Source organism: Lepidochelys kempii, chromosome 11 (genome assembly GCF_965140265.1).
Source record: "Lepidochelys kempii isolate rLepKem1 chromosome 11, rLepKem1.hap2, whole genome shotgun sequence".
NCBI classification, from domain to species: domain Eukaryota; kingdom Metazoa; phylum Chordata; order Testudines; family Cheloniidae; genus Lepidochelys; species Lepidochelys kempii.
In genome coordinates this window covers 13074145-13088467 of record NC_133266.1, presented here as the reverse complement: position 1 = coordinate 13088467, position 14323 = coordinate 13074145, and the positions used below count along the sequence as shown (strand labels likewise).

General features: G+C 41.8%; 2 protein-coding genes across 4 annotated transcripts in view; one reads left to right on the top strand and one right to left on the bottom strand.

The window, feature by feature from the left end:
* Nucleotides 1-13276, bottom strand: part of LOC140895462 (TGF-beta receptor type-2-like) — an 84922-nt gene extending 71646 nt beyond the window's left edge. For 2 of the 3 annotated variants that reach the window (XM_073305185.1, XM_073305186.1), the window contains exon 1: nt 12038-13276. In XM_073305185.1, coding sequence (XP_073161286.1) covers nt 12038-12089 — 52 coding nt within the window. In that variant the 5' untranslated portion in view covers nt 12090-13276. The remainder of the gene's footprint in view (nt 1-12037) is intronic. The other variant, XM_073305187.1, reaches the window with a different exon arrangement.
* SNX4 (sorting nexin 4) overlaps nt 2048-14323 on the top strand; it is an 83261-nt gene continuing 70985 nt past the window's right edge. The window contains exon 1 of the mRNA XM_073305188.1: nt 2048-2191. Coding sequence (XP_073161289.1) covers nt 2063-2191 — 129 coding nt within the window. The 5' untranslated portion in view covers nt 2048-2062. The remainder of the gene's footprint in view (nt 2192-14323) is intronic.

Sequence of the window (14323 nt, the reverse complement as noted above, 5' to 3'; positions counted from 1 at the left end):
ACTGTGAGCAGCAGTCACCCCAGCCACTAGAAAAGCCCTGAACTGGGGATAGAAAGGTGGCACATAGCCACTGCTGTGTCCCCCACATGCCCCAGGCTATGCCACTCAGAGGTGCAGCTCATAATCTGGTCCCTGTTCTGCAACAGTTATTTGTTTTACCAACCCTGCTCCTGCTCGGCAAGTTATCCCTGAAACATGCTCCAATGAGTGTATCACTAAACAACAGTTTTGTTAAGCAAATTCTTTCCAAGCTGAGGCCTTACGTGCCATAGGGGATAGTGCTGATGAAGATATATGGAACGGGATCTCTCACTCCTCCTCCACTGATGGTGTTTTACAAACACGCAAGCATAGAACAAATATACAAAACTGGATTGAACGTGTGTTGGAGGGAATGCAACCTGAAAGTTACCTTCCTGCCCATCTGGTGAGAATGTCTTAGAGTATTTTCCAGCAATCCTGGAAAAATGCCTGTTGACAAATTAAAGACATAACAGGAACTAAACTCCCACAGGATCCATTGCTCTTGCTTCTGTGGATGGGTCTATTCCATGGGTCTATGATTTGGAAAGAATTGAATTAATCACCTACGTATTGGTAGTAGCTGGATGTATTATCACTTCCTGTTGTAAGAGGAAGGACCCTGCTATCTCTCATGGAATGGTTTGGCTAAATTTGGGACATTTCAAACATGGAAAAAATCACTTCGTTGAAAGGACAATTGAATCAGTGTCTTCTAACTTGGGATGCTGGCTTTTAGATTCTCTTAGTGTAAAATAATTCAGCAAGCAAAGACATAAGCAAATCTTTATTTTCATGTCCTGATTTCTTGCAGATTGCTGACTGGCTTGGACATAGAGATTTGCTCTGCATGTGCAAATGCAGGTGCGTTTTTATTTCATTAAAATGATTAAAACAAAAGAGAGGTTTTTTAAAAGCAATATCCATGTAGAATGCTGCCCTTTGCACATTATTATTATTAGTTTTATAGAGCCCAGAGGTATCGTAGGCACTTAAAAAAACACACATGATTCAAGTTTCATCAAAGAATTTACAGTCTTAAGGTCCTGGTACTGCAAGCATTTCTTCACATGAATAATGTTGTCCGCGTTAGTAATCCCATGCACATACAAAGTTGCAGGACTGAAGCTTACATGCTGCAATTGACTGACACGTGAGGATATAAAGAGCACTAGGAAGGGGAGGAAATGGGTTACAGATATATGATAAACAGCCAAGGTATACATTCGTCTTGGTGGTACAATCTCTTTAAAGTGAGCACACACATTTTCCACCGTGAATGCAAAATACAGAGTAAAGCTACCTTGTTTGTGAAATACTGGCTGAAGTGACAAAAGCACTGTGTCAAAATCTCAGTAACCTTTCTGTCCCAGGTATTGTGCATTATAGCTCTTAAAGCCACCCCCTGTTTGTTATGTGCAAGTACACACCAGTAGCTGCAGAGAGTTAATGAGATGGGTCCAAACTAGAACCTCTTATCCACCCTCACCCACAACTCAGATGTTACTGCTTTGGATAAAACGAGATCTGGTGAAAGTGAAGTGAAGTGGAGACTTTAGAGATGTCACGTAGTATCTCTGCGCCTCAGATCCCCATTTGTAACAGCTCTTCCCTACCTCACAGGGGTGTTGTGAGGATAAATACATTGAAGATTGTGAGTTGGTTACTACCGTGATGGGGGCTATGTAAGTGCCTAGGAAAGAGAGGGAGAACCAATAGTTGGACGGCGGAACAGATGGCTGCTTTGTCACTTACAGCCTTAGGTCTGGCGCTGACACAAGAGGAAAGGCATGAGCTCTCTGTGAACTCTTAGGGCCTGCCTGAAGGTACTGCTGTCAGAACCTGGCATAGGGTTGAGGATTGACGCATCCTCGAGAGAGGCTGGTGGCCCTGCATGAGACTGTGCAAAGTTCTTTTCACTTCCCTGAACCAAGGGGAAAAGACTTCACCAAACCTCGATCTGTTTCTCAGAACAAGATCCTGAGGGAAGACTGATAAAAGCCTTCAATGGACAGCCAAAAGGGGGAGAGTGGGACGAAGAATGGCTGATGGAGCTGCTGTTGGTGGATTGCTTTTTGTGCACTCCAGAAGAAGGTGGAGTTTTTGTTTTGGCTGGAGGACTAAACTACTCAGAGAGAGGAAAACTGACCCTCATCCTCCACAGTCAGAGGTAAGAGACTTTGCCACACTGCCCCAGGCAGAAGAGGGCAAGTGAAATTTTAGGCCCCATAGAAAGTCCCAGCCCAAGTGTTTTAGCAGAGTTCTCTCTCTACAACATAGAGGAGAGTGGAAAAGTGAAGTGAAATGCAGCAGCTGCCAGAAGTGGCACTGTAGCTAGGATCTTTAGTGCAGTCTGTTCTTATTAATAGGCGCAAATTGTGCACTGTGTAAAATGATAAAAAGATGTTTAAATCTGATTATACACAATTCTGTCTTGTCAAGAATAACATTTCAATTAAGGTACATTTTAAAACTGCCAGCATCTACGCAGGCAATGATTGTCAGCTTGCTGTAAAATGTGAGATTGCGATGTACAGCTGGATAAATTAATTTCCCAAAAGACAAGATGCAGTTGCTCCAGTGTAAATCAGCTGTAATTTAGCTTGTTAGGCATGTTTGTGGCTTATCGCAGGGAAGCGAAACACTACCAATGGCTGCAGTGCAATAACTGCTTGCAGGGGTAAATCCTGTTCAGTGCAATTGTTTGGAGCAGAGCCTGCAGTGGTGGATGCAAGACCTGTGAGTGCTCACATGTCTGATCTTCTGAAAAGGCAAACAGCTATCAGCAGTTGACAGTAAGAACTGATGTTGTCTACGCTAAATAGAAGGACCACTGGAAGAACAGAAACATGCCTATGATGGGGCTTTTGGATCCTTTCTGGAGATTGGTGAGGAAAGAGTTAATTCTCTTCCTCTGGACAGAGGCAGGCAGGATCAGGATTGTTTTCCTGGCATTCAGGGAACTACAGAATAGCAAGGCTGAGCCAGTTATGACCCACTAGCCCAATCCTTCAAGGCCCTGAAGAGCCTGTTGGGGACCTTAGCACATAGTCTGGGTCCAACTATCTTCTCTTGGTGCACACAGATTTGATAACGCCGTAGGTGGTTGACTGGTCTATTGCCCCTAATAAATGCTTGTCTTTTCTAGAGGTAGGTTTTATTCTTTAAATTTATTTTTGTTTCTCTTACATTTGGCACTGGGAATTGAACCTTTTGATGTAAACAGAGGAGCAAGATGGTGTAGTTCAGAGACCATTCCAAGTCATGGACACCGATTGTTTCATCTCAGTCCCCATCAGGGTAGTTTGCTGAGCTATCCTTAATGTACTGTGGGTACTTCTTTTTTATGAAGATGTGGGATGTTGCACATCTAATAAAACATGACAGTCCACAGTGGGGTGCATTCATTTTATTCCAGATTACAATACAAATACATAAAGGAACAGATTGAAAGCAAACATCATGATGATGATGATGATGATGAATCATTGCAAGAAGGGAGAAAAAACATCTTCAGAGAGACACACTAGACAAACGGTGGAGCTTACAAAAAACTATATAAATCAGGGTAGACAATAGATGTTGGCATTACTTCAGAATACAGGAACACTTCAAGAGTCCCCTTTAAAAAAATTTTTTTAAGCCAGTGATTGCTCATTTCATGATCAGTGAATCTGAGGAGTAAATACATTATGGACTTTGATAAGGAACTGATAAAATTGACATGTGTTGTAACTAGAATTGGCTGAACATTTTTAAACAAAAGAATGACTTTTGTATTAAATGGAAATTTTGACAACGATATTTTTTTCCAGTTTTTGGGTGTCCAAAATCTTAAAACTTTGGGGTTTGATTTTTATTTTTATGTAAATCTGAGAAATTCCATAACAAAATTTCTACAAAAATGAAAAACTTCATTTTTTTTCAAACTTTTTCACAGAAAATAATAAAAACATTTTCCAAACCGCTTTAGTTGTGACCATCCTGCTTCAAATCTAGATCCCTGTTCCTCCTTCTGGTTGTGTTGCCCTGCTCAGGCAGCATAAAATAGCTGGAAAGGCAGGGGAAATTCCTGCGTGGCATAAAGCTAACATAATCAGTAGTATACCACCTGCTCCCTGCCCCACAATTAGGGGGAATTCTGCAGGCATAAGGGATAGTGAACAGAGCAAATTGCACTCAAGCAATCCTGGGCCAGTTGGAACAGCTCTAGGGAACCATTACTGTCAGGGTAATTTAGAGCAGCCCTGAGGCTGCTTTAAGTTATACCAAGGGCTAAAACAGTCTGTCTCATCCCAGTATGATGGGGAGGGGGCAGAGAAGGGGATATAAAGATGAGTTAGAACCATGTGCCCCTGTCCCTATTTATTCCTGAGCCAATCATAACCTGGTTGGACCCATGAATCTGGCCATGCATCTTCAAGATTGTTCTCAGCCTTCTGAAGGGTTGAATAGGTTCCTTATTCCTTTTATTTGCTTACCTAAGAGCTGTTGTTTTAATCCAGCTCTCATTCAGCCTTTTCATAACGTCTGTGTCAGGTTTCCTTTACAAGGAGGCAGAAGCTGCCCAAAGAATCAAATATTTTTCTCCCCCATGGACACAAAGCTAACTATGGGCAGAAACCATTGATTGGTCCTTTAATCCATTATCAGATTGAAGGGGGAATCAGTGAAAGTTTTGATAGTGCTAATTTGCTCTTGGGCATTTCTGGCTATTAATGTAATAGCAAAAATAAATAAAGTCAAATCCTCATAAGAGCAACACTTCCCTTTGCAAAAAGTGAAAACAAATTCACCTGTGCCAGAAACAAAACATTCCCGCCCCCCCATACCTCACAGCAGAAGTATTTAAATGAGAAATGTGCACCAACTACCCACCTGGGTACCCATGCCTCCTTTCAAACAATACTGCCTCCCCTTCACTGGTAAAATGTGGGTTGGTTCTGTTTTGATCTCCCATCTTTTTAAAAAAAAATCCAGGAATAACCATTTGAATCCCTTTGTTGCCTTATTTTGTGCCTTACCATGCATAGAATATCTCCCCATCTACTCTTTTCAAAGTAGTGGTCGAAGTGGGCCAATACAAATGGATACATTTAGAGGTCATGCTAAGGCCGGGAATACTACTACTACTAAATATATTAAGGTATTATAATGCTAATTCAGAGATGTAGGTCTCAACCTGTTTTACAAAGGAAAGTGTCTCCTCTCCTAAGCTCCACCTACAACCCACTCATGTATGGCATCAAAATGAGATGCCATCGGGAGTAGATTGGGCTAGTCTTCGCAATATGATCATCCCTCTCCTGTCTTGCGTGTGTTTCGGGTGTCTGTGCAGCCTAGTAGTGTTTTCCTGCAGAGCTGTGGGAAAGAGTTGCCATGTAAACTTGCAACAGTGAATCCAGGGCAGAAATGGTCTCCAAAGCCTTCCTGGAACACTGGTTTTGACTCCAACTGCCATAGAAACAAGAGCCCCTCCTCTTCGGAAAGCAGCCTGAGGAGCCTGGGATAGGTCACCAGAGATCTCAGAACAAATACTAGGGATGTTTCTGTGACAGCTTTGGAGCTGCCTGTGGTAATTTATGAATACTCTATATTCTATATGTTTGGCTGCTTGTTGTAAGAGTGTTTACCGCATGAATATGTGGGGTTCGTTCAAGAAGAGGCTGGCTGCATATAAGCAGGAAAGGGAACAATGGCTTCAGCTAGCCATACAGCTCCCGACACTTGAGGTACAATGCAAGCGCCTTTACTCTGAAAGTCCATCACCACCACCACCCTTCTGAGGTCACCAGATTGTTTTTTGGGCAGTAGAATAAAAAGGGCCTGTTAAATTGAAAACAAAGGGTTTTGGCTGGATTTTAAAAGACAGTGCCTCAAGGAGAGGGGAAGGAGAGTTAAGAGGAACAGAATGAAACCTAGTCTCCCAGAAGTTAGGGGTCTGGAGCAAGATAGACATGCTTGTAGACCCTTTTTGTTTAATAAATCTTCTCTTATGCCAGGTTTTGGCCTTATTGTTAAGATTAAGCAACACTTTGTTATAGGAGGGCTGTTTTGGGTCACTGTAATCCAGACTCCTGAAGCAAAGAACCTCTGGTGCCCAAACCCAGTTAGTCTTTCTAGGTAAGCACAGCTAATCCATAAAGTACTGTAGCCTAGGGACAGTCTACGAATGGGAGAATTGTAGGATTATATCCCAAGAGAGGTAAAGGCCCAAGGTCTGAGACCTGACAGGACGCACTCAAGAGACCAGAAGAGGGGTCATAAATTCAGCTACCCTTGCAAATGTGACCATTTACCCAAAGGGAGGAAGTCTGAAAGGCTGAGGATAAACAGCCCCAAAGTTGGGAGAATCACATGGGAGCACTGTAGGCATAGCCAGAGCTCCTGGCTTATTCTCTGCAAGTACCAGTCCTTGCTGCTGCCACAATGAACCGAAGATCCCTGTTTACAGCTTGTGAGAACTTCAGAGACCAAGGGAGGAGAGACTCACCACAAGTGGATCTAGGTAGCCTCCTGCTACAGTTTAGGGTGGGCTCTCCCACCTCACCCTCATACAGAGAGGCAGGAGTTCCCGAGAGAACGTTGTGCATCTTGTATCCTGCCCCATTACTGGAGTCTCTTATCCCCACCTAGAAACAGAGGAATTTTGAGCACTTATGACTGAATGTTTTCTTGCCATTGACTAGTCAGCATTCTTAGCTAACCCATAATGTGCGTTGAATTTAGTTTTGCATAAGGGAGATCTGTTGCGGGGGGGGGGGAGTTTGGATCTTAGGGGTTATAATGTTAGCCTACAATTACCTAATGCAGTAAAGGCAGTCAGCCTTTTTTTTACAGTAATCTATTTTCAGATTCTTACCTCTTGTGAGTTTGTACAAAGTCCATGTGTGCATCTTATTAACAAATCAGGTCACTCCCATTAGTGTAAATGGGGTACTCTGGGTTTCCCTGCAAATGAAGTTCTGTGGGAGGGGAATAGAGGGTGCACTCAGGATGTACCAACTGCTTTGCCCGCTAGAGATGCCACACATTCTTTAATCTGGTACCCAACATCCTTCTAGAAGCCCCCTTCTCAAGGTTCCAGTAGCCCCATGACTGTTGCTAAAACCCTGATGACAGCTACTCAGATGACAGTGCCCTTACTTGGAGCCAAGTGAGTGGAGTCCTTACACTTTGATCATCAGTGAAATAGTTTGAAATGTTGACATTTATGCTGCTGTTAGGCTTCAGAGTTAACACCCCATTGGGATGGTTAGGTGCAGTCCATCTGTCTCTCAGAGCTATTATTTCAGGCTGTCAGCAGGCGCGGGTAGATATCAGTGCAGTCAGTAGAGTTATGCCAGTTTTACACTAGTTTAAGTGAGAATAGAATTAGGCCCGGGGAGTTTCCTCTCCCTTGTATGGATTATTCCTATTTAAGGGTCAATGTGGCTCTAAATTACTAAAATCAAGGGAACACAAAATTAAAATGAACAAAAATATTACACTAATGCACTGTGGCCTATACTGGGAATTAATATGAGAAAGCTGAGTTAAGGAAAAGAAAAATATACATCTGTGACCCTTGTAGAAAGGGTACTCTACAGAAATGGGGCTAAGCAGGAGAGGAAAGGACCATGAAAGTCACTATCACATGAGACAACAATATTGAGAGTCACTGATTGCAAGGATGACAATAACCTGATTATTTACTGCACAGAACTGCTGAGCATCAGTGACTTCCATTGGAATCAGTCCTTTCTCAGGAGGGTTTACTGATAAAGTATAGGCTCTTATGCTGAGTCTTATGTGACACAAGCAAATGATGTGAGTCCATTTAAAAAACTGAGCTGACCCAGTATTAGCAACAAGCTGTTTTTAGAATCTAGGCGGCAGAATTGTGAATTATGCTGGGTGTTGTTTGTAGCAAAGGCCATCCAAAATATTACCCTGGAGTTCAACCGAGGGGGGGGGGAGATACTTTTCTGAGCTCCAGACACAAAATAAGCTCTGCCCACATGAGACAGCATTCACTATATATTGTGCAGATATTCCAAGAATGATCATGCACACCCTCTAGAATCCTTGGGCTCACTTTGAGGTAGGTGAGATCCAAGTACACCTATTAGCTCAGCTTGGCTTTCTCTTGGTGAGGCTCACATCCCCTGCTGGACTTCCTGAGCTTGATTCACTCCTTGGGTGCTCAGATGCCCCGTTGCAAATGCAGACAGATGTCACGACATCAGTTACATATTTCCAAGAACATATTCATAGATTTTAAGACCAGAAGGAACCATTATGATAAACTATTCTGACCTCCTGTATAACACAAGCATTAGAATTTCACCCAGTAATTCCTGCAGCAAGCCCATAACTTTTGGTTGAGCTAGAGCATATCTTTGTAGAATCATAGAATATCAGGGTTGGAAGAGACCTCAGGAGGTCATCTAGTCCCACCCCCTGCTCAAAGCAGGACCAATCCCCAACTAAATCATCCCAGCCAGGGCTTTGTCAAGCCTGACCTTAAAAACCTCCAAGGAAGCAGATTCCACCACCTCCCTAGGTAACACATTCCAGTGCTTCACCACCCTTCTAGTGAAAAAGTTCTTCCTAATATCCAACCTAAACGTTCCCCACTGCAACTTGAGACCATTACTCCTTGTTCTGTCATCTGCTACCACTGAGAACAGTCTAGATCCATCCTCTTTGGAACCCCCTTTCAGGTAGTTGAAAACAGCTATCAAATACCCCTCATTCTTCTCTTCCGCAGACTAAACAAATCCAGTTCCCTCAGCCTCTCCCCATAAGTCATGTGTTCCAGTCCCCTAATTATTTTTGTTGCTCTCTGCTGGATGCTTTCCAATTTTTTCACATCCTTCTTGTAGTGTGGGGCCCAAAACTGGACACAGTACTCCAGATGAGGCCTCACCAATGTCGAATAGAGGGGGATGATCACGTCCCTAAATCTGCTGGCAATGCCCCTACTTATACATCCCAAAATGCCATTGGCCTTCTTGGCAACAAGGACACACTGTTGACTCATATCCAGCTTCTTGTCCACTGTAACCCCTAGGTCCTTTTCTGCAGAACTGCTGCCTAGCCATTCGGTCCCTAGTCTGTAGCAGTGCATGGGATTCTTCTGTCCTAAGTGCAGGACTCCGCACTTGTCCTTGTTGAACTCCTATCCCTACCCTCCAGCGTATCTACCTCTCCTCCCAGTTTAGAAAGAGATCCAATCTTACTATTCATGTTGTTCCAATGGGTAATTACCCTCACTTTAAAAAATCTGCACTTTATTTCGCTTTGAATTTGTCTAGTTTCAGTTTCTAGCAAGTGGATCTCATTATGGCTTTCTGCTGGATTAAAGAGCCCTCTACTATCAGAAATTTTCTCTCCGTTACAGACTGATTAAGTCACCTCTTAACTGTCTCTTGGATAAACTAAATAGATGGATCTTCTTTAGCCTCTCACTGTAAGGCAGGTTCTTCAGACCTTGAATCATTCTTGTAACTCTTTTCTGAACCCTTCAATGTTCCGTCAATATTCCTTTAAAAATCTGGATTCCACAACTGGGCACAACCCGCACTCCATGTGCAAAAGGATTCCTAGCTTTCCAGAACTGGAGTTCCGTAAGTTAATAATGTAGTCAAGTATCAAATTTTGCTGGGACGCCACCGAGAAGTTTCCTGTCTTCACGTTCAGCTTTAATGCTCTTCAAAAAGCAGCCACAACAAGGAAAAAATATTAAGGATAAAATTTTGAGCAGAATCTTGTGTATCTTTATATAATTTACTAGTGAGAATTATGGAAATCCTCTATTACATTCATAACTGTACATCAAACTACAATCCTTGCTTTCATCACATACAGATGAAAATATTCAGTTACATTATCTAGTGACTGATGAAAGTAATATGGAAAAGACTGTTAGAAGCTGATAATGCACCAAATATGGTTCTCTACAGCACCAGTGTAAATCCATAGTAATGTCCCTAAAGTGGACTACATAACCTCTTGACGCCCCTTCCAGCCCTGCATTTCTGTTATTTTGTGATGATAAAGACTGAAATTCATGGGATTACGCTGGTAATTGAGATGGAATCCAGCCCATTTTCTTTATTATATGATTAAGGATGTGCCATTTATGCTGAGAGGAGTTAATTTCCAGTTGCCACTAAACAGTTAATCCAGATCCCCTTTTACAATTAATCAACATGGTTTGGGGAATTTGTCGCTTTACGGGTGATCAAATACTTATTTTAAAACATTTGGTAATTTGGGCTGGGAATTTCAAAGGAGTCTAAGGGTGTTAGGTGCCTGATTCCGATTAACAACAATGGGATTTGGGCACTAATTTCCTTAAACTCTTTAAAAAATCTCAGCATTACTGTACAGCTGATCTTAACTGCATGCATCAGAGAACAGGAGGTAGCACTTTAAAAATAGCATTGTTGAACTAAATCCAGTAAAAGAGATTCTGGCTTTTTCCTCCCTGAGACATTATATATTTAAACACTCAAAATTAATTGAATAACATTAACTTTGTTGACATATCAGTCATTTAACCTTTCAGATTAGTTTAGTAATGGCAATATCTTTTGGTTTGACTCTTTTCAGATTAAAAATTTGTCTTTTATGAGGAAAACCATGAATTAAATAACTTTAAAATTGGGCATTTCTCAAGGATAATTAGAGGTTTCCTTTCTTACCAACAATAATTCAATACTGTGATTAAAATACTACCTTGTAGTACTTCAGTTAATTCTGCTAAAAATTTGGTTTATTTTCATAGTCACTTTCCAATGTAACATCGTGTCCCCCCTACGTTATAGCAATAGTTAGGGTTTTATCTGCCAGCTTATTGTTAGTATCACAAGTAAAATTTTGTGCAACTCTTTGAAAATCTTACTCTAACTATATATACTCAAATCCCTGGTTTGGCTCTCTATGATTCATTAGTTGCAATGATGTCATATTTGAACACACACACATTATCTCTCTATCATATTTCATTCCCTTTTCTGTAGACATTGGGACCCACTAAAAGTGAATTTGGAGATAGATCCCCACAACCACTTCACTTGGATGTGAACAAAGTGAAATAAAAATCCCAGTGCTTCACTGCATTGAGATAAGAGCAATTCCAGTCAGTGAAATTTATATATTGAGCAAAAGTAACCTGTGTTTAAAAAAGATTTCACCATAAGAAAGTTCCAGTGTTTGCACAAATCTATAAATATACACTATATATAGATGTGTATGTATACATACGTATAGGTGCTGCATATACAAAGAGACATGTATACATACTTACTGGATGTGTATATAACACCCATTTATATACAGATCTATTCCTCATCGTGAAGCTATCATTAAGATTTAAACAAGAGAATTTAGAGCATAAGAGGTACATTTTCAAATCCTGGTGTAGGGAGTTTATCTGCAGTATTAAGAGTGGTATAGAAACCCAACCAGAGTATTATTACAAAGAAATCTTTACATAAGTGCTGGAATGGTTTGCTGAATAACCAGATGTTGCTGCAGAGTCTCCCCACCCCCTTTCTTTAATAGTTTGATTAATCCTGCACATAAAACTGGGGCTGATTACAAAAAAAAAAATCTATGCTGCAAACATCTCCGCATCTGGACACAGCTGAAGTCAAATCATTCAGCTGTACATCTCGGTTGCTTTTATTGTGCTCAAATAAAATAAAACCTTCCAAGAAGTAACATTGACCTATATATATATTTTTGCACTGTAAACACTGACATCTCTGAGCAGCTCAGAAGTGCATGCAGAAACTTACATCCAAATCTAATGTTTACCATTTGTTAGAAGAGAATTTATTGCTGATTTCCAAGCCAGCATTACTGCTTGAGTATTGTACTAAAATCTCAGCTATTTCAAACCCTCTAGCTAATGGTCATTAGGGTAGAAATCAATGATTATCTGTCTGCTGGAGGAAGGACAAAATAAATGAACTCTATGAATATGCTGCTTAACATTGCCTACCAGAAACATTTTTCTACTCACAGAAGGACAGCAGCAGTAGAGAAATCAGACCCAGCCTCTTCCAGTAACCCATTTTCTGTATCCTGCCAGCAACTGGAAACCCAGCTTCACAGTTTTGATCAATTCATCCTCCACCAGTGCAGCCAGTCTGTGATTATTTTGCTCCCAACCCAAAGCTCCCAGGCTTGTGAGGCTCCTGGCTAAACTTGCAGGGAAGGCGGATCCAGCTGTTTCAAATCCAGCTGTGTGTGGGGTCCGCCCAGGAACTGGAGTTTATGAACAAACTAAGCCTGACTCTCCTCTCTGACTATATACAAATATGGGGGGAGGGGGAGAGGAGAGCCTGGGGGAAGAGCTCTGGCTCTGAGAGCAGAGTTTGATTTTCTGATGACAATGTTCAGCTGCTTCAAACTCCACATTGTCCAAGGATCTTTGAAGAGCACTTCACTTCTATTCATTAGAATAAAACCCAGACTGTGACAGTTCAATACACTGAGAATTGCTAATATACCACTTTTCTCACCTTATCTCTACTTTTGTCAATACATTTGTAAAATTATTTGTTTAAAAATGCGTAATTGCAGGATTCAGGACAACATACCTCTTCAGAAAGGGCACTTCAGCGCATGCTTAACTTTATGCATATCTTAAAGTTCCATTGATTCAATGGGAGTTAAGCACATATTAAAATGCTTTCCTGAATTAGAAACTAAAATAATAATGCTTAGCATTTATGCAGTGTTTTTCTTCCCAAGATCTCAAACTGTTTTTCAAAGGTTTGTAAGCAATATTCTCCCCACTTTACAGATGGGGAAACTCTGGTACCTAGAAAAGAACTGGCTTGCCCCAGTTATTAACACAGGCCGTCTGTGAGAAAAATGGGAATAAAACTCAAGTGTCCTGACTCCCGGTCCTGTCTTCTATCCTCTGAAACACACTGCCCTGAAAATATGCTAAAGTCGTGACCAGAGTAATTTACCATGACGGAGAAAGAAGTGATGATATCCATTCTTTTACAGCCAAAAAGTTACTCTAATTTGAGACTCGTGTTCTGCAGTTATTGATACATAGTACTATGTATTTATACTGTAAAGATATGATTTTTCACTTACCCATTTTACAGTTCATTACACTTTTTGTGTGTGTGTGTTGCTGATGATATATATCAGAGTTTATCATAGAATCATAGAATATCAGGGTTGGAAGGGACCTCAGGAGGTCATCTAGTCCAACCCCCTGCTGAAAGCAGGACCAATCCCCAATTAAATCATCCCAGCCAGGGCTTTGTCAAGCCTGACCGTAAAAACTTCTAAGGAAGGAGATTCTACCACCTCCCTAGGTAATGCATTCCAGTGTTTCACCACCCTCCTAGTGAAAAAGTTTTTCCTAATATCCATCCTAAACCTTCCCCACTGCAACTTGAGACCATTACTCCTTGTCCTGTCCTCTACTACCACTGAGAATAGTCTAGAACCATCCTCTCTGGAACCACCTCTCAGGTAGTTGAAAGCAGCTATCAAATCCCCCCTCATTCTTCTCTTCTGCAGACTAAACAATCCCAGTTCCCTCAGCCTCTCCTCATAAGTCATGTGTTCCAGACCCCTAATCATTTTTGTTGCCCTTCGCTGGACTCCCTCCAATTTTTCCACATCCTTCTTGTAGAGTGGGGCCCAAAAGTGGACACAGTACTCCAGATGAGGCCTCACCAATGTCGAATAGAGGGGGACGATCACGTCCCTCAATCTGCTCGCTATGCCCCTACTTATACATCCCAAAATGCCTTCTTGGCCTTCTTGGCAACAAGGGCACACTGCTGACTCATATCCAGCTTCTCGTCCACTGTCACCCCTAGGTCCTTTTCCGCAGAACTGCTGCCTAGCCATTCGGTCCCCAGTCTGTAGCGGTGCATTGGGTTCTTCCATCCTAAGTGCAGGACACTGCACTTATCCTTATTGAACCTCATCAGATTTCTTTTGGCTCAATCCTCCAATTTGTCTAGGTCCCTCTGTTTCCTATCCCTGCCCTCCAGTGTATCTACCACTCCTCCCAGTTTAGTATCATCCGCAAATTTGCTGAGAGTGCAATCCACACCATCCTTCAGATCATTTATGAAGATTTTGAACAAAACCGGCCCCAGGACCGACCCCCTAAGGCACTCCACTTGACACCGGCTGCCAACTAGACATGGAGCCATTGATCACTACCCGTTGAGCCCGACAATCTAGCCAGGTTTCTACCCACCTTATAGTACATTCATCCAGCCCATACTTCTTTAACTTGCTGGCAAGAATACTGTGGGAGACCATG